Source organism: Cricetulus griseus, chromosome 2 (genome assembly GCF_003668045.3).
Source record: "Cricetulus griseus strain 17A/GY chromosome 2, alternate assembly CriGri-PICRH-1.0, whole genome shotgun sequence".
NCBI classification, from domain to species: domain Eukaryota; kingdom Metazoa; phylum Chordata; class Mammalia; order Rodentia; family Cricetidae; genus Cricetulus; species Cricetulus griseus.
Genome location: NC_048595.1, coordinates 85,644,384 through 85,664,708, shown reverse-complemented (window position 1 = coordinate 85,664,708; position 20,325 = coordinate 85,644,384). Strand labels below are relative to the sequence as shown.

The 20,325-nt window shown below is 42.4% G+C and overlaps 1 protein-coding gene across 1 annotated transcript in view; it reads right to left on the bottom strand.

Annotated features, from left to right (window-relative positions):
* The window catches only part of Svep1 (sushi, von Willebrand factor type A, EGF and pentraxin domain containing 1), a 179,026-nt gene extending 162,924 nt beyond the window's left edge, over positions 1-16,102 (bottom strand). The window contains exon 1 of the mRNA XM_027403038.2: positions 15,569-16,102. Coding sequence (XP_027258839.1) covers positions 15,569-16,102 — 534 coding nt within the window. The remainder of the gene's footprint in view (positions 1-15,568) is intronic.
* Positions 16,103-20,325: the final 4,223 nt, after the last annotated feature.

Genomic DNA, 20,325 nt, shown 5'->3' with positions numbered 1-20,325 from the left:
CATAAAAACCACACACACTTATAGTAGGAGACTTCAACACCCCCTTTCACCACTAGACAGGACCACCAGACAGAAACCTAACAAAGAAACAAATCTAACAGAAGTTATGCCCAATTGAGATTAACAGACATCTATAGAACATCCCATCCAAACACAAAAGAATATACCTTCTTCTCAGAGCCACATGGAACCTTCTCTAAAATTGACTACATACTTGGCAACATAGCAAACCTCCACAGATAAAAAAAAAATTGAAATAACCCCCTGTATCTTATCAGACCACCACTCTTTAAGATTAGAATTCAACAACAATACAAATTACAGAAAACATACAGACTCATGGAAATTGAATAAGACCCAATTGCACCATTCCTGGGTCAAGGAAGAAATAAAAAAGAAATTAAACACTTTCTAGAATTTAATGAGAATGTAGACACAACATACCCAAACTTAGGGGATACTCTGAAAGTAGCGCTAAGAGGAACATTCATAGCACTAAGTGCCCACATGAAATTGGAGAATAGTTACACTAGAGAATTGACAGAAAAACTGAAAGCTTTAGAACAAAAACAAGCAAACTCACCATGGAGGAGTAGACGCCAGGAAATAATCAAACTGAGGGCTGAAATTAATAAAGTAGAAACTAGGAAAGCATTACAAAGAATCAATGAAACAAAGAGTTGGTTCTTTGAGAATATCAGCAAGATAGACAAACCTCTATCCAAACTAACCAAAAGTCAGAGAAAGAGCATGCTAATTAACGAAATCAGAAATGAAAGGGGGGATATAACAACAGACACTGGAAATCCAGAGAATCATCAGATCATACTTTGAAAAGCTGTACTCCACAAAATTTGAAAATCTAAAGGAAATGGAGAATTTTGGGGATAGATATTACTTACCAAAATTGAGCCAAGAACAGATAAGCAGTTTAAATCCTATAACCCCTAATGAAATAGAAGCAGTCATCAAAAGCCTCCCAACCAAAAAAAGCACAGGGCCAGATGGCTTCACTGCAGAATTATTCCAGAAATTCAAACACGAGCTAATACCAGTACTTCTCAAATTGTTCCACACAATAGAAGCAGAAGGGACACTGCCAAACTCTTTTTAGGAGGCTACAATAACCTTGATACCCAAGCTACACAAAGACACAACTAAGAAAGAAAACTACAGACCAATATCCCTCATGAACATTGATGCAAAAATACTCAACAAAATATTGGCTAATCGAATTTAAGAACACATCAGAAAAATCATCCACCATGATCAAGTAGACCTCATCCCAGAGATGCAAGGACGGTTCAACATAGGAAAATCCATCAATGTAATCCACCATATAAACAAACTGAAAAAGAAAAACCACATGATCATCTCACTACATGCCAAAAAAGCCTGTGACAAAATCCAGCATCCCTTCATGATAAAGATCTTGGAGAGAACAGGAATAACAGGAACATATCTAAATATGATAAAAGCAATATATAGCAAACCAACAGCCAACATCCAACTAAATGGAGAGAAACGCAAAGCAATTCCTATAAAATCAGGAACAAGACAAGGCTGTCCAATCTCTCCATATCTCTTCAATATTGTACTTGATGTCCTAGCAAGAGCAATAAGACAACAAAAGGAGATCAAGGGGATACAAATTGGAAAGGAAGAAGTCAAACTTTCACTATTTACAGATGATATGATAGTCCACATATGTGACCCAAAAAACTCTACCAGGGAACTCCTACAGCTTATAAACAACTTCAGCAAAGTAGCAGGATACAAAATTAACTAAAAAAAAATCAGTAGCCCTACTGTATACAGATGATAAACAGAATGAGAAAGAAATCAGAGAAACATCACCCTTCACAATATCCACAAATAACATAAAATATCTTAGGGTAATACTAACCAAAAAAGTGAAAGACCTGTACAGCAAGAATTTTGAGTCTTTAAAGAAAGAAATTAAAGAAGATACTAGAAAATAGAAAGAACTCCCATGCTCTTGGATAGGTAGAATCAACATAGTAAAAATGGCAATCTTGCCAAAAGCAATCTATATATTCAACACAACCCCCATCAAAATCCTAACACAGTTCTTCACAGACCTTGGAAGAACAATACTCAACTTTATATGGAAAAACAAAAAACCTAGGATAGCCAAAACAACCCTGTATAATAAAGGACCCTCTGGAGGCATCACCATTCCTGACTTCAAGCTCTATTATAGAGCCATACTCCTGAAAACAGCTTGGTATTAGCACAAAAAATAGATAGATAGACCAATGGAATCAAATTGAAATCCTGATATTTACCCACACACCTATGAACACCTGATTTTCGACAAAGATGCTAAATCTATACAATGGAAAAAAGATAGCATCTTTAACAAATGGTGCTGGCAAAACTGGATTTGGACATGCAGAGGACTGCAGATAGATCCATATTTGTCACCATGCACAAAACTTAAGTGCAAATGGATCAAAGATCTCAACACAAATCCAGCCACACTGAATCTTATAGAAGCGAAAGTGGGAGATACCCTTGAACATATTGGTACAGGAGACCGCTTCCTGAACATAACACCAGTAGCACAGACATTGAGATCTACAATTAATAAATGGGACCTCCTGAAACTGAGAAGCTTCTGTAAGGCAAAGGACACAGTCAGCAAGACAAAACGACAGCCCACAGATTGAGAAAAGATCTTCACCAACCCCATATCTGACAGAGAGCTGATTTCCAAAATATACAATGAACTCAAGAAGCTAGCCACCAAAACACCAATCAATGAAATTAAAAACTGGGGCAAATAACTAAATAGAGAATTCTCAACAGAAGAATTTAAAATGGCTGAAATACATTTAAGAAAGTGCTCAAAATCCTTAGCCATCTGAGAAATGCAACTCAAAACAACTCTGTGATACCATCTTACACCTGTCAGAATGGCTAAAATCAAAAACACCAATGACAATCTATGCTGGAGAGGATGTGGAGAAAAAGGAACACTCCTCCATTGCTGGTGGGAGTGCAAACTTGTAAGACCACTCTGGAAATCAGTATGGTGGTTGCTCAGAAAATGGGAATCAGTCTACCTCAAGATGCAGCAGTTCCTCTCTTGGGCATATACCCAAATAATGCACATTCATACAACAAGGACATATGTTCAACCATGTTCACAGCAGCGTTGTTTGTAATAGCCAGAACCTGGAAACAACCTAGATGTCCCTCAACTGAAGAAAGGACAGAGAAAATGTGGTACGTTTACACAATGGAGTACTACTCAGCAGAAAGAAAAAAAAAAGCAACAGAATCTTGAAATTTGCAGTCAAATGGATGGAACTAGAAGAAACCATCCTGAGTGAGGTAACCCAGTCACAAAAGAGAAACATGGTATGTACTCACACATATATTAATTTTATACCTAGAACAAGGGATTACCAGCCTACAATTCTCTTCACCAAAGGAACTGGGAAACAAGAAGGACTCTAAGAGAAAAATGCATGGTACCTGGAGAATGGGAAAGGCCAGGATCTCATAAGCTAATTGGGAGCATGAGGGTAAGGGAGAGGGAGTTGACAGAATGTGAGGAGGAGAAGAGGAGGGGAGAGGAAGAAATGGAGGACCAGAAAGGTTGAGTTGGGGGGAAAATAGAGGAGAGCAAGATGAGAGATATCCTAATAGATGGAGCCATTATAGGTCCGAGGAGAGATCTGGCACTAGGGAGATTTCCAGAGCTCTTACAAGGATCACACCAACTGACGATCTAGGCGGTGGTGGAGAGGCTACCCTAAATGCCCTTCCCCTATAATGAGACTGATGACTACTTTATATGCCATCCTAGAGCCCTCATCCAGTGGCTGATGGAAGCAGAGGCAGACGCCCACAGATACACACTGAACGGAACTCTGGAACCCAGTTGTAGAGAGGGAGAAATGAAGATCAAGGGGGTCGGGACCAGGCTGATGAATCAATCCCACAGAAACAGCTGACCTGAACAAGGGGGAGCACATGGACCCCAGACTGCTGTCTGGGAGGCCATCATGGGACTGATCCAGACACCTGAAAGTGGATGTAAAGGAGGAGGCCTCGGCACCCTATGGGGCCTCTGGTAGTGGAACAGTATTTTTCCCTGGTGTAAGAAGGGACTTCGAGAGCCAATCCCATGTGAAGGGATGCTCTCTCGGCCTGGACACAGGGGGGAGGGCCTAGGCCAGGCCCAGGATGGTGTTGTGGAATTTGAGGAGCCCCCGTGGAGGGCCCTACCCTCCATGGAAAGTGGAGGGGTTGAAGGGAGGGGGTGGGTGGAAGGTGGGAGGAGGGGGGAGAGGGTGAAGGGATTGGCATGTGAAATTATAATTTTGTAAAAATTAAATAAAATAAAAACAGAAAAAGAAAAACATTTAGACAGATAAGGGAGAATTGGCAAGATAGTTTGCTACTTGATAAAATTTCTCAGTGTCCACAGGTCATAGCCTACTGCACCATAGATCTGGAGCAGAAAAGAAGTCAGAGAGGTACCAGACTCTTTACTGTGCTGGCTGACATTAACCATACTGACCATGTGACTGTTCCAGGGCTCTGAAATGATAGTGAGTGCTGCTTTTAGGTCCTAGATAGAAATAACATTAGCTGATGTATATCATGGAAGAGCTATGTACTAGATGGCCTGAGTTCCTGTTTCCTCAGTTTCCCTGTATTATTTGTGATGACTGATAATGATTGTCAACTTGATAGGCTCTAGATTCATGTAGGAGACAAACTTGTGTGAATGCCTGCTGTGGTGTTTGAATGAGAATGGTTCCCACAGGTTCATATATTTGAATGCTTGGTCCCAGTTGGTGGAATGGTTTGTAAAGGATTATGGGGTGTGGTCTTGTTGGAGAAGGTGTGCCACAGGGAGCAGGCTTTGAGGTTTCAAAAGACTCGTGGGATTTTTCTCTTCCCCTGCTTTGTGGTTGTGGAGTAAGATGTGAGCTCTCAGCTCTGCCATCTCGGACTCTAACCCTCTGAAACTGTAAGGCAAATTAAACACTTTCTTTAACAAGTTACCTTGGTCATGACACTTTATCACAGTGCTAGAAAAGTAAGACCTGTGAAAGATTATCTTGATCAGGCTTGCTGACATGGGAAGATGTATAAAAAAGTGGGCAGCAGCATAGCTCACCCAGGCTTGGGACTCAGACAGCTATGAGGATAGAGACAGCTAGCACCAACGCTCTTAACTCCCTGCTTCCTGACTGCAAATGGAATGTGACAGCTCCCTCGTGTTCCTGCTTCTGTAACCACCCACATCTTGATGGCCTGGGCCTGTGAACTGTGAACCAGAATAAACCTTTTCCCCATGAGTGCCTTCTGTCAGGGGATTTATCACAGAACAGGAAAAGCAGCTCAAACATTACATCTCTCACATTTTGGGAGAATGTTAAGTGAACCAGTTTGCAAAATTCCTGAAAAGAAATATACTGTTGGTATGATGGCCACTATTGCCAGATAAATCTTATCTCCATTTCTTTAGGCTTGAAGCCACAAGAGAAAGAGAATGTTGAAATATAAGTGAAAGGAAATAAGGGGAAATAATCAGCAATGCTCTCTGTGTTTGTGGGATGTCCGAGGCTGGCCTATGCTGAGCTCTGTGGAGAACCTCCCATTCTTTTCTCACCCTCCACTTCACTAAGAGCTTTAGGCTCCTGTGGTTTTCTTGCTTAGAGGCTAAAGCATCACCTGGGCCCAGATGTTTTCCGTGACTCTCCTCCCATGTAAAGTCACACATCTTTGCTTCTGTAGTGCTGGGGATTGAAACCAGGGCCTCATACACATACGGCATGTGCTGCACCGAAGCTCCAGACCTAACCTGTTATAGTTCATCACCTTCCTCTGCAACTTTTTCCCCTTCCCAAACTTCCCATACCAGCATCTCTTTGCTTGGGGCTTTCCTGGTTTCATGGAGACCATTCTGTGTGCGTGCAGAGGACCTGCTAGTGACATAGAATTGACCTCCTCAGCAACACTCAACAGTGCCTGACATGAGGATGTTTTAAAGGACCTGAGATCTTCCTCCCTCCACTTTCGATACTTGAGGTTTGAGGCTTGAATTGACACTGGCTCCCAGTGTTCCACGGCAGAATTAAACACCAACTACCACTCGTATTGTTGTTGGCACCCTTCCTATCCTTGTCTCGCTTCCTTCCTCTCCCACCCATAGCTGCTTGGATCACCTCCCAGATCAGCTACCTCTTACATTCAGATGCTCTTCCTGGGTTAGACTTCTGTCCAAATGTAAACCAAGACACTGGCTGTATTTCTAGCCCCAGAATCAAAGCAAGGCTTTTGTCCACCTAAATTAACAACTGGTGCATAGAATGTGGATCTTCCCTCCACCCAGTTGGAGCAAGGGAAACACAAAACACAAGGGAAGGAAGAGTTCTATTATTCTTTAAGAATACCACTCTCCACTCAAATCCAATACCTCCGTTCATGCTCTGTTTCTTTGCTTCCTTCTTGCTGGCTTGTGGAGGCCAGGGAAAGGTGTTAGGTGGGGGGAGGGAGGGGTATGATTGACTTTGCTGGGGAGGATCTGTACAGGATCCATGAACTCTGAGGAACATTTTCTTCTCAGTTGTCAGTGCCTCTCATTAACATGTGGAATGCACAGTGCTCCTTACTGCGAGCCATGGGTCTTGGCACTGAATCTAGGGCGACAGAAAAGAAAATCTCATATAACGTCCTTTGCAGCTTACTTGCAGTGTGGGGTTTTACTAATTAGATTGGGTTGTGTACAAACAGCCTTAACTCTGGTATCTTTAAGGCCAGAAAATTCCAAGTAACAACTTCCCGAAATCATGACTTTTGAAGCAACACTCAAAAGCCAAGACTGCATATTTTGTGGGGAAATGTGACTAAAATGACAAAGCCTGGCTAGAAATGGTGCTGTGCGGGAAAGAACAGACAGAAACAAGCAAATGAAATGCTTTCTTTTTCCCAAGATCTATTTCAGATTCAGCTGGAAAGGTGAGGCTATTATACAACAGGACCAAGGTGTACAGTTTTAGTCTGCAAATAGGGTGGCATTGGCATAAGGCAAAATGAGTGAGCCGAGATGCAAAGAGTCGCCCCTAGTAAGCAACACGCATCTCAGCTGACGACAAGATGCCAAGATTCTGCCTTGTAGAGGCTAGAACAAAGCTCACCACACAAGTAAAGCTGGGGATCCAGGGGAGGAGAGAATTAACCAAGAAAAATGGATCCTTGATGCAATTGCTTTTATGAGGGATAACATAAAATATTAGAAGACATCTCTCTTCCCTGGAAATGTTCTTTGCTGCTTATATTAGTGAAAATGAGAAAACCTGACAGAACATTAGTCATAGACCTATCCACGTGTGACAAACCAAGGAAAGCCACTGTCTTTCAGTGGCCTCTCAGTCAGAGGATAGAGTCAATTATTTCCACCATCTGCAATGTCAACACCTGCTTGGTGGCACATCCTTGACTCTCAGGTCTTCTCTTCACAGAGGTCTCCACGAACTGAACGATCCACTGCCACCAGTTTGCAGGTTTTTATGTGTGCCTGAGGCCTCAGGATCCAGTGTAAAATTGGGGGAATAAAGGACAGCTGGAGTGAGCGGGAGGGCACAGAGGGTGATGCCTGCATCCAGCACAGCTTGTGAACCCTGAAAGACTCAATGTTACAGCCTCAGGCATTTGACAAAACAAGACTGGAATTTTTTCATTTCCACTTCCAGACAATGAACTTGAGCATCCTCTTGGTTTTCCAAGTAGAGTTGTACTGTGGGGTAAGATGCTACATTCTTATGAAGATTAAGGGGGGAAACAGACTTTTAAAAGGGATTTTAGGGCTGGAGGACGGCTTATCAGTTTGGAACGCTTGTTGCTCTTGAGGGGAACCTGGGTTTGCTTCCCAGCACCCATGTGATACAAACACATACCTGCAGCCAAAACATTTACACCATAAAACAAATAAATATTTACAAAATGAAAAGCATTTTATACTTGAGAGTAGTCATACTAGCATGGACCTTTAGAGTCCCAAAGGTATTGTCCCCTTTCAGTCACCTTTCCTAATGTAAGAGATTGGTACTTCACTTCCTAGAAAGTTAGACATGCTCATAATAACTACATTTACAAGTGGAGGGAAACAGATGTATTCAAATTGGTAAATATGTTCCCTGTAAATAAATACTGCTCATATTCTGGAGGGCTTTTGCCTGGCTTTTCCTTTCATGTATATACATAGTTTGTTTGATACAGTCTCGTGTAGCTCAGGCTGGCCTCATACTTGCTACTAAGCCAAGGCTGACCTTGAACTCCTGATCTTTCTGACTCTACCTCCCAACTGCTAGCATTAGAGATGCATTCTGTGACATCCAGGTAATAACAAACATGATTGTCAACGACAATTCAGTTATATTATAGGAAGTTCTGATACTACATACTTCTGAACAATTTACCATGCTATTGAACAGTTAGAAATATGATTGTATTGACTTGGATATACATCAGGTATGCCAGCGTCTATCCTGCTCTTCCTTCTCACTAATAAAACTGCCTGAAGCTAAGGGTGGACATAAGCTCAGGTTTCCCTCAATGAGAAGTACAGGAAAATATTAGGTGGACTGTGACAAGAGTCTCTTTAAATGGAGTATGACTGTCTTTGCCTTTTTCTTCTGTTTGAGGTCTTGGGATGACTTCCTTATAGTAGAAACATGCGAAGGAGAAGAAGGAAAAGGAAGAGAGGACAGAGGAGGAGATGGGGAGAGGTGAGAAGGGGGCAGGAAAGGAGGGAAAGTGTAATATATTTGGGACATGTAGATAGAAGTGTGTACAAACTGATAGCAAGGCAGGAAGATGTTCACATCGTAGGGCTAGTGCTGGCTACTCAATTCACTATTCCAGCCCTACACTCTTTGAAGCATGCCAGAGGTAGTAGCTAAAGAAAGCGTGCCCACACTGAAGTTTATTGCTTCAAATCAAGTGTGATGACCACAGACATTCTCCCACACACTCCCAAAAAGGTTGAACAGTTCTAATGCCACATATTAAAAGCACACAGCTGCTACCCTTCTTGTTTAAGCAATCAAAAATATGCTGAGAAAGGTTTATGTTAGTCAAGAAAGTTCTTCAGAGTAAGGTTCTATAAAGAGGAATAGGTGGGGCTGGAGAGATGGCTCAGTGGTTAAGGCAGCATATGCCTTTGCAGAGGACCTGCATTCCATTCCCAGCACCCATGCTGGCAGTTCACAAACACTTGAAACTCCAGCTCCAGTGGATCTAATGCATTCTTCAGGCTCCTTTGGGCACTGCACTCATATGTATAAATCCACATACAGACACATACATGAGATTGAAAATGAATAGTTTAAAAAGAAAAAGTGTCCAACTTGTAATAGATAAAAGTATTTATCTGTGCTTGTACATCTTTGTACTTCATACAAAGGCCAAGTCACCAAACAGTTCAAGTGTCACCATTCTGCACACATCCAGGAAGCTGGTGAATTATCTAATTTCCAATGAATCATGCAACTTTCATATCTGAATCCAAACTCCACGGCTTGCCATTTGCAAACTGAACTGGCAGTGAACTGTACCTGTATGATCTATAGTAAAAAATTCACTTATAGTCTCACTAGCACCTTTTCCTAGTGTTGTCTCCCTCCCATGACTTTCTATAAATATTATATTTTACATCTAAGAATGTCCATCAGAGGCTTGCAAAGTTATAAGAAAGACACGTAGGTTTCTGGCTGGACAGGGACTGGGTCCAGGTGACCTCTGTCCCTTCTCATAACTTAACCAAAAGGAGGAAAGAGAATAAAGTCAGGGCAAAGTTCAGTTAAGAGAAACATTTGAGAAACCTCTGCTTGCTAGTCACAGATGGTGCCAAAAGGAATAAATACACCAGGAGCCTTGTTTTGGCAACCCCTGCTTTCCAAGACAATAAGCAGTATTTGGAAGGGGGAGCTGAAGACAGAGCAGGTCTTGAGGCAAGCACTGTGTACTTTGACTCATTCCCCACTTCACATGTAGGGAATCAGCAGTCTCAGAAACCCAGAGCAGGCTTGGCTAAACCAAATGGAAAAGCTGGACATGACATGGTTTCCTCAGTACAGTTGTGTTCTCCTTGGCAAAGTGGGCAATGCATGCCATTAAGAATAGGGCTAGCTTGCCGGGCGTTGGTGGTGCACGCCTTTAATCCCAGCACTCAGGAGGCAGAGCCAGGCAGATCTCTGTGAGTTCAAGGCCAGCCTGGTCTCCAGAGCGAGTGCCAGGATAGGCTCCAAAGCTACACAGAGAAACCCTGTCTCGAAAACAAAACAAAACAAAAGTAAAAAAAAAAAAATTCAAAAGAATAGGGCTAGCTAACCCCACATCTGACAGAAGACTGATCTCCAAAATATATAAAGAACTCAAGAAGGTATTCTCTAAAACACCAAACAATCCAATTAAAAAATGGGGTACAGAACTAAATAGACAATTCTCAATAGAGGAATCTAAAATGGCTGAAAGACACATAAGAAAGTGTTCAACATCCTTAGCCATCAGGGAAATGCAAATCAAAACAACTCTGAGATACCATCTTACTCCTGTCAGAATGGCTAAAATCAAAAATACCAATGACAGTTTATGCTGGAGAGGATGTGGAGAAAGAGGAACATTCCTCCACTGCTGGTGGGATTGCCAACTTGTACAGCCACTTTGGAAATCTGTATGGCAACTCCTCAAGAAAATGTGAATGAGTCTACCACAAGATCCAGCAATTCCACTCCTAGGCATCTACCCAAAAGAAGCACATTCATATAACAAGGACATCTGTTCAACCATGTTCATAGCAGCATTATTTGTAATAGCCAGAAACTGGAAGCAGCCTAGATGCCCCTCAACCGAAGAATGGATAGAGAAATTGTGGTACATTTACACAATGGAGTACTACTCAGCAGAAAAAAAAACAATGGAATTTTGAAATTTGCAGGAAAATGGATGGAACTTGAAGAAACCATTCTGAGCAAGGTAACCCAATCACAAAAAGACAAATATGATATGTACTCACTCATATGTGGACCTGCTTTATGATACATAGTATTGACCGTGCTTTATCAGAGCTGTTTTTAATGATGTTGCTCAGAATGATTTCCTTCCAGATGATGATTGAGAAGCTAATTTTCAAAAAAATGGTGCCAGGTACCACAAGAGTAACAAAACTTTTTTTGTTAGATAGGAATGATACAGAAACTAATAAAGTATTCTCTAAATAAAAAAATAATGACTTTGCAAAGACTTTTTAGAATCATATAAATTCCTTTCAAGAAAGCACTATTATGATCTTGTTCAACATGAAGAATGGAGAGGTAATAAAGTAAGTATAAATCAAAAAAAAAAAAGAATAGGGCTAACTGTAATGATATGATGGGTTCTGGGAATGAATGTCAGGCCAGGGTATGCTTGAAAGTGGGTTCTTCCTGGTGCAACTATTTCAATAAATACAGAGCATCCCTCAGTTGTTACTTTATCCCATAATGGGGAAAGCCTTTAAAGTGTCATAAGGTACATGAGAAAAGGAAAAGAAAACCAGATGATTGATAAAATGGTAGGTATTATCTAATTGTCAGCTAAGGGTTGTACTACAATTCAAAGTGTGTTTGCCAACCAGGAAGAAAAAGAACCATGTCCAGATAAAAAATGGGTGCTAATCCCTGAATGTTCAAATATGTATTCAAAAAGGAGCAGTTACAGAAGTGGTCAGAGTGCATGGGGACATACATACTTAGCCTTGCTAATAGGGGAATACATTCTCTCACACAGATAAAATCAATGGCTATTCAAATACTGGCATGGGTTGCCCAGCCTGCATTCTAATACTGACATGGCCACCACTCATCAGAGTACAATCTGGTGCCATTTTCTTCTGAGCAAGTTGGCACACACATACTCTCAGATGCAATGATGTCCCTTCAAATATATGGGCATGTATATAATATGCTGTTTGTAATAGCCTACATGTACAATAATAGCTAATCCTGGATGAAAAATTGTGACCATACAAGAAACCCATACAGTAGAAGTGAATTTCTTGTTATGAATGGTAGGCTGAATGATCCTCTTCAAAATGAGTTTCTTAGATCTAATTCTTTGGTGGATGTTCCTTTGATTTTTATGTTGTTCTGCTGCTTGTTATGTCCCCATTCTTTTTGTAAAAGTGCTCAGCAATCCAAATTAACTAGACCATTTCTCAAGCATTGTGCTATTAAAATTCAAAGCACTAAGAATAAACAGGATTGGCTTGTTCGTGTTTCATCTACTTCAACCTTGTATCAGCACAGACTTCACCTAAATAAAAAACTTTAACCTGAAAGTGTAAAAAAAAATAGCTAGCTGAAAGGGGGGTTGGCAGAAACCTAAAGAGAATGAACAATTCCTTCACTTGTAGGTAAATACTATGTATGCCCTCATACATACACAGGTATATGCATATATAATATGTCAACATGTCACAGTATGATTACAGGAAACTTTTCTGATTACTTCATTTTCTATACATTACTAGTAAACGAAAATTTATGAGGTTGCATTAAAACATGAGTCTAAGAAACTTCACTGAGAAACTGAGTGCTAAGTATGGTGGCAATTGTCTGTAGTCCCAGCTACACAGGAAGCAGAGACAGGAGAGTTCCCTGTTCCCAGAGCTTCAAGGATGACTTGGTCAGTATAGGAAGATTTTGTCCTACACACACATGTGCAGAAGGCAGCACTAACTGGATGGACTTTGGAGGTTATAAAAGCCAGGTGGTGGTGGCTTACACCTTTTGTCCCAGCACTCGGAAGACAGAGGCAGGCAGATCTCTGTGAGTTCAAAGCTAGCCTTGTCTACAAAGAGAGTTCAATGACAGCCAAGACTGTTGCACAGAGAAACTGTGTCTCATGAAACCAAATAAAATAAAATATTAAATAAACAAATAAATATGAAGTGAGATGGGGTCTATGTTCGGGACTAGGGCATGCTGAGGATAAGAGATGAGGGAAGATACAACCAAGATACATGCCTGAAAAAGAAATAGAGATATAAAAATTAAGAATGTCTTGATAATTCAAGAATAATTGTTTAAAATAAAATGTAAAAGATGCATTGGTCTCTCTGTGCAGGCCTGGAATCGCAGCTACTCAGGAAGCTGAGGTAAGAGGATCATAAATACAATATTAGCCTGAGCAACTTAGAGAGACCCCATCTCACAACAATAAAAAGTTAAAAAAGAAACCTGGAGATATAGCTCAGTGATAAAGCACTTACCCAGCTTATGTAAGAGCCTAAGCTTGATTGTTAGTGCCACAAAGGATAAATTTATATGTAATAATGTTGGATATAATTAGGTCTAAATTTTTAAAAGTATTTACAGGACTCTTGAAAAGCCACAACTATTGATTGATAAAAAGTATAAATGAGCATAGCTCATTCTAAAAATGTAATAACTCCCAAACACTTCAATATTTTCTGTATTGAAATAAAAATCTTATTGGTTTTCACTGGAATTACAAGAAAATAAATTAAAATGCACATTGCATAATGCCTAGGAAAGACTGATGGAAAAAGTTAAGACAGACTAAAGAGGAGCTTTTTCACTACCTCACATTTAAATATGCTGTAAAATTACAGCAACTAAATCAGGAGAGGGCCAAGCACTCATTCATATTTACTAGGTGGTTAAAGAGACATTCAACTGGGGACCAAAGAGACAGCTCAGTGGTTTGGAGCACTGACTACTCTTCCAGAGGACTTAGGTTCAATTCCTAGGAATGACATTTAACAAATATCCATAATTCCAGTTTCAGGTGATCTGGCACCCTCACACAGACATACATGCACATAAAATAAAAATAAATCTTTTCAAAATGAGAGACATTCAACTAAATTGGGAAAAATTAGTTACTAGTGAGCTGGGACAAAAAAAAATGAATGTCTTTGAATGGAACCCCTAAGCCAGTTCCAGATTAAGTAAACTGTTAAGGGGAAAACATTTCTGATTTGGGCAATGTGACAGTCATTATAACAATATAAGCAAATACAAGATATTTAAATGTTTTAAAGATTTATGTTTTGTATGTGTATGAGTGTTTTGTCTGCATGTTTGTATATGCAACATATGCATGTCTGATGCCTAGGGAGGTCAGAAGAGGGTGTTGGATCCCCTGGAACTGGAGTTAAGGTTGACTGTGAGCCACTAACTGGATGCCAAGACATAAACCTAGATCCTCTCCAAGAGTAGCAAGTGCTTTTAAGTGCTGAGCCATTCTCCGCAGCTGCCCAAATTTGGACCTTAAAAGCAAACTTTGATAGATTTGAGCAAATGAAGGTTTAAACTATTCATTCAAATACAACAAACTGTAAAATATATTTGCTGCATATACAAAACAGGTTCCTGGCCTCACTACATAAAGAGTGTATAGAAATCACTAAGAGTAAAACAATATCCCTGTAATAAAAGCTTCCCAAATTCCTTATTTAAAAGACATGAATGTGTGCTCTCTACACATTAATTAGTTCAAACCACTCAGTTGTTGTGAGGCTGGAGAGATGACACAGTGACTAAGAACACTGGCTCAGGCAGAGAGAGGACTTCAATTCCCTTACCAGCACCCACATGGCAGCTTACAACCGCCTGTAACTCAGGGGATCCAGTTTCCTTTTCAGACCTCCATGGACACACCACAGGGTAGTGTGTGCATTTCAATCATATGTAACAGATGAAGGATGCAGGCCACAAAACTCTAAGCTAGCAAGTTTGTTGAAATAATATATGAATATACATATTGAACAACATTCACTTGTATATCTACTGGAATTTTAAGAATGAAGAGATTATTGGGGTTTCACACTCCTTTATGTTTCATTTATTCTATAAACACTGACTTGCTGGATTGCCTTAAATATTTCTGTGTTCTAAATTATGCTCAGCTATGTATTACTTTGAAGTTAGGAAAAAGATACATTTTTATAAAGATCTACCATGTGAAACTGACTTTTGTCAGATGCTAGACATTCATTTATTAAAAACCTGGAGCATAAAGTCTTGGTGGCCAATGGCTGTCATCCCAACGCTTGGGAGATGGAGGCAGGAGGATCAGAATTTAGGGACACCTCTGCCATGTAGTAAGTTGGAGGCCAGGAGAGCCTGTCACAAACAAATAAACAAACCAAAGACTGGGAGCAAAGTGTGCTCTTTCTGCAACGAGAAAAAGATTCAGGGCTGTCCTCAGTTCGCTGCATGGCCCGTCTTCACAAACTATACCTTAGATGTGAGAGGGAGATTAAGTGTCCCTTCCTACCAGGGTCCCTCAAAGGGATCTATCCTTTAAGAAGCCTGACACCTCACTAAGCATTTAAAATCCATTATCCCTCTGCACCCTCACAACGACAGCTGGAGAATGGTCCTGTTTGTGCGGCTGGAGACTCTCGCCTGGGCGTGTTAAGCCTTGCTGGGGCTGAACCCCACTGGAGAAGCGGCTGGCAACTGAGGGTAGGAGGAACCCCGGGGCGCTGGCCTGGGATGTGTGGGGGTCTTACCGCAGCTTGCTGGAAGGCGCCCTTGGTGTAGGTGCCACCACCGCGGTAGGTGATGGCTGGGATCTCACGGCTGAGCAGCGCGCACTTGTGCTGGTGTGCCCGGCTGGTGGAGATGTAATCCACGCGCGCCACCACGTTGTTCTTGGACGAGAAGGTGACGATGGCCACGCGTGTGGCTGTGGACACCACGGGGAAGTCGGACAGCAGCTTGCGCACGAACTTGAGCTCGTTGAGGAAGTTGGCTTGGCCCACGCTGGACGACTCGTCCACCAAGAAGACGAGCTCCAGGCGGCCACTGAGCTCCCGCAGGCGCCGCACGCGGCTCCGGAACGCGCGGCCCAGACGCTCCACTTTGCTCCCCACCGCCTCCTCCTCACCGGATGCGGGTGGCACGGCCAGTCTGCCCGGAGCCCCAGACGAGGCCTCGGGGAACAGGCGGAAGCTGAAGTTGCGCGACGGTGCCAGGGGCTGGAAGTTGGTCCAGCCGGACGCCAGTGCCAGAGTCCAGCAACAAAAGGCCAGGCACGACAACATTGCGCTGGGGACCGAGCGGAGCGGTGGCCCCGGGAATGCAAGTCAACAGTCCCAGAGAGCAACGAGAGGAGCCCGGTGGCCCGAGCTGGGCGGAGGGGACCCGAGATCGCAGCTGCGAGCCTCAGAGCCCTTGCATGTGACACTGGGGACAGGATCCAGACTCCTCTGGCAGCTTGGAGACGGGACTCAGAGGGATTGGAGCGCTCCGCTCCTTTGGCTCTCCGCTATTTCGCTTCTCTCCTCCTCCCCTCTGTCTCCCAAAGCCTATAAAATGTTTGAAGGAAGGGGGCAGTGAAGCCAGAGTCACTTCCCTCCTTTTCTGTCTGTCCTCTCCTTTTCCCTCTCCTTTCCCTATCTCTCCTCTATCTCTCTCCTCCCCCTCTCTCTTCCCTGGGATCCAGCTAAAGACTCTTGGAGATTCCATGACACCAGACCCCCTCGCCTGTCATGCTGTCAACATTCCCTCACAAACGCACTGATTGATCCCATATGTCTGGCAAGGAGCTGCGGAGGAATTCGCTGGAGATGGATCTGGATACCGAGAGTGCCACAGTAATTGGAAACACTGCAGAGGAAAACACGCGCGGTGCTGGCCGAGTTGAAAGCATGCCTTGAAAACTGCTTGCTCACCTTTTGGGCTTCTTTTCCCCTCTTGGGGGCTGGGTGGGAGTGGGGATCTAAGCCTCCCAGAGTGGGTATTTGAATAACTTTACTGAAGGGCCTGCCTGATCAGTGGTGCAGACTCCCGAGAACCCGTTCAAATCACAGGCTGTTGAAGTGGTGCCCACTCCTGCGCATCACAAGTGGCGAATTATGGTACTCCTTTCCTGCATTTAACCACTCATGCATTTGTCCATTCTTTCCTCATGTAGCAGCTTCTGATGTTCGATAGGTACTAAGAGGATGAGCAGGGAAAATTGACATGAACTCTGCCCTCTAGGAACTCATAACAAGTAAAAGTGTTGTCACCATCACCATCAACTAGACATTCACACATGAAATGTGTATGCATGATTACATATGTTTATGTGTGTGCAAATATACAAATATTTACTTGTAATTACAACTGACCTTGGTTAAACAGAAGATTTGACCTTGGCTAAGGCCAGGCAAGCCTTCTAGGAGAGTGTGAAGTTCCTGCTAAGTTCTGAACTTTGAGTAGGGACCTGTGATTCAACAGATGAGATCTGCCTGGCATACAGACCCTTTGGAATACCAGCTGCTACTTGGGGTGATTTTTCCAAGTAAGGCCTCAAGGATGTACATACATAAAGCACATACTTATTACATGAAAGGTAGAGCCCTTGGTAAAGAGATTCCAACTAGGAATCAAGAACCCTGTGTGGTTATATAAACCTCCAGAACCTCTGGGCTTCAATCCAGTGTCTACTTTTCTTTTGCAATGGAATCAAGTGACTCCAGAGTTCTCCTGGTCTCTAACAGTGAGTGGTTTAACTCCAACTCTACTTAATGAACCACCTCCTACATGAGAGGTGCCTGATCATATAGGCTGGAATATTAGGGCTCTTGGATTAATTTCCCTAACATGAAATCCTGACTACTCTAATTATTGATTGTATCAGTTTGCTCTTTTGGAAAATGAATAAAAATAACATATTAAGGACTAAATCATAGAATAGTAAAGCTCCTAGGAATGTGTTCAGAGTACCACATGTACTCAATACATGCTGGCCACTCATATCACCACCCTTATTCACGAATGCTGTCCAAGTCCTTCTTCCAGAAGTACTCACTGATCATCAAGAATGTACCAGCTTGCAAAATCCTGAGAATTGAAAACTGAGTAGCACTCTATTCTAGTCCTCAAGACGAAAATGTAGATTTGAAAATCATTCTGGAGTTGTGTGTTTGCAAGAGGAACAAGAAGGGAGAAGAAAGAGTAGTGTCTTGTGAGAAGGAATAAGATCTCATTCAACTTGGAACTCTTTTATAAAGAACGTTTTTTCCAACTTTCATCCACCTTATGTTATTTAAAACATATCGTTAAGAGCTAGCATTCTGGGTCCAAGGCAACCACTGTATACATTATCTTGCGTGTCCCTTACCCCCCAACAAAACCTCAGGGAAGCAGACAGTTGCTTTAAGACCTTCTAGTTGCAAGCAATGAGCATCCAGCTCCTCCTTGTTTAAACAAAAGGGATTTATTGGCTCAAGGAAATAAACTGGGGAAAGGCCTGGTTGGTGAAGCCAGGCTCAGAAAGCCTTGGGAAATGAAGGCACAGTGGAGCCTGCCTAAATATAATCCCAGGCTGAGGCAGGAGTGTTGAGGGTTTCAGACCATGGTAAGATCCTGTTTCACAAAGAAAGCATGGGGTAGGTCATAGAGGCTTGGGGAAATGGATCTGTCTGTAATGTCCCTGGCAGGCAAGCATGAGTTCAGAATCACAGCATCCTTGTAGAGGTAGAGCACAGTGATTTGTGCAGTTGCAATCAGAACTCCTTGGCCAGCCAGTCTAGCTGAACTTGTGAACTCAAGGTTTAGCAGAGACCCTGTCTCACAGAATAAGGCAGTGAATAATTGAGGAAGATAGCTGACATCAAACTCTGGCCAACACATACAAACACACACACACACACACACACACACACACACACACACACACACACACACACTCAGGCATGCACACACACACATGCACACACACTCAGAACCACTTCTGCTTCTCTTTTTAAAACATTTGTTTACCTTACATCCGACCACAGTTTCCCCTTCCTCCTCTTCTCTTAGTCCCTCCTCCACCTCCTCCCCCTGCTCCCGATTTGCTTCTCTTTACATACTACATTTAGTCTCTTTTTTCTTTCTGATGAGATAAGAAAGATTCTTGTCTATGAGCTCCAGTTTAGCAAAACCTACCACTACTATCACCTTTAAAAAGTGAGCAGAATGGGATTGCTCTAACCTAGCTTCCTGAGAGTAAGGACAGACCACAGAAGCATCCCCACTTAGTTCATACACTCACAGTAATTGTCACTTTAGTCTCAGAATCTAGACTTTTCTCTGTAAAAGCAATGGAGTCCATGAATTTCAGCTGAACACAAAGATATCTAGAGTAAAATCGCATTTTTCTGGCACCTTTTTCAGTTGGATTTGTTTGCACAACTAGGATCTGAGTTGGTTTCATGTGCAACTTCCAGAAATATTTTAAAATAAAAAGACAACAGCTACTTTTATCTATTGACTCTTTTATACTTGGCTCCAGTTTTCTGTCTAGAACTACAGGAGGAAGGCATGGAGAGTGTGTTTTGGAGGGGCTGAATCTGACCCTCTCTGCTTCTCGTCCTAAGAAGTGAACAGCCTTGTGTTCCATACGCTCCCACCTCTGGAATGCTCTGTGCAGCACATGGAGCTGAACCACCCCCCAATCTGTTTCTGTCAAGCCTCGAACACTGAGATGACAAAAGAAGCCAATGCAATACTCTGCTCTAGAGCAGTGGTTCAGAACAAGGGGTGGTGTGTGTGTGTGTGTGTGTGTGTGTGTGTGTGTGTGTGTGTGTGTTGGAGGGGGTGCTCTACTGTCATCTAGTGTATAAAGACTGCTTGCAGCTAATCACTTGAGTGCCCTAGACAGCCCTCAACATGAAGAACTATCCACCTCAACGCACACATTAGGCAGAGGCAGAGAAATGCTGGCTTATGCAACAATACAATGATAGGCACAAGAAATGACAAAATATGATTAAATACCAATAGTAAGTAGGAGGAAAAACCCAAAGGACTTGGCAATATGGAGCTGAACTGAGGAAAGTGCTGTGACTTCATCTTGTAAAATAATCTAGGAAGCAAAATGAATTGTGTTAGTGGGTAGGAGACTGACTAAAGGTGCACGTCAGTCTCTCCTGTATCCTGATTCAAAATCAGCAGGAAAAAAATCGGCAAAAAAATGCAACCTCAAACCCTGTATACCTACTGGGACCAGTTCCTGAGGCGAGGACAACACCCTTGCCATCTGTCACTGTGTTAAAGTGAAGTAAGATGTGTGTGTCTAGAGAAGGTTTGAAGTGGGGCTTGAGACAGCAGAGGCTGGTTCTGGCAAAGACCCTCCGGGGACAAGAATGGAGTCTAGAAATGGGACAGAGGTGGGGACAAATTTCAGTCCCCATCCCTGCTGGAAATTACATTCTGTTTGCTTTGAAATCTGCAAGTTTGCCAGGGAAATGGCAGCAGCAGGTAGTGGTGACAGAAGGAAGATGCCCCCTTGTGA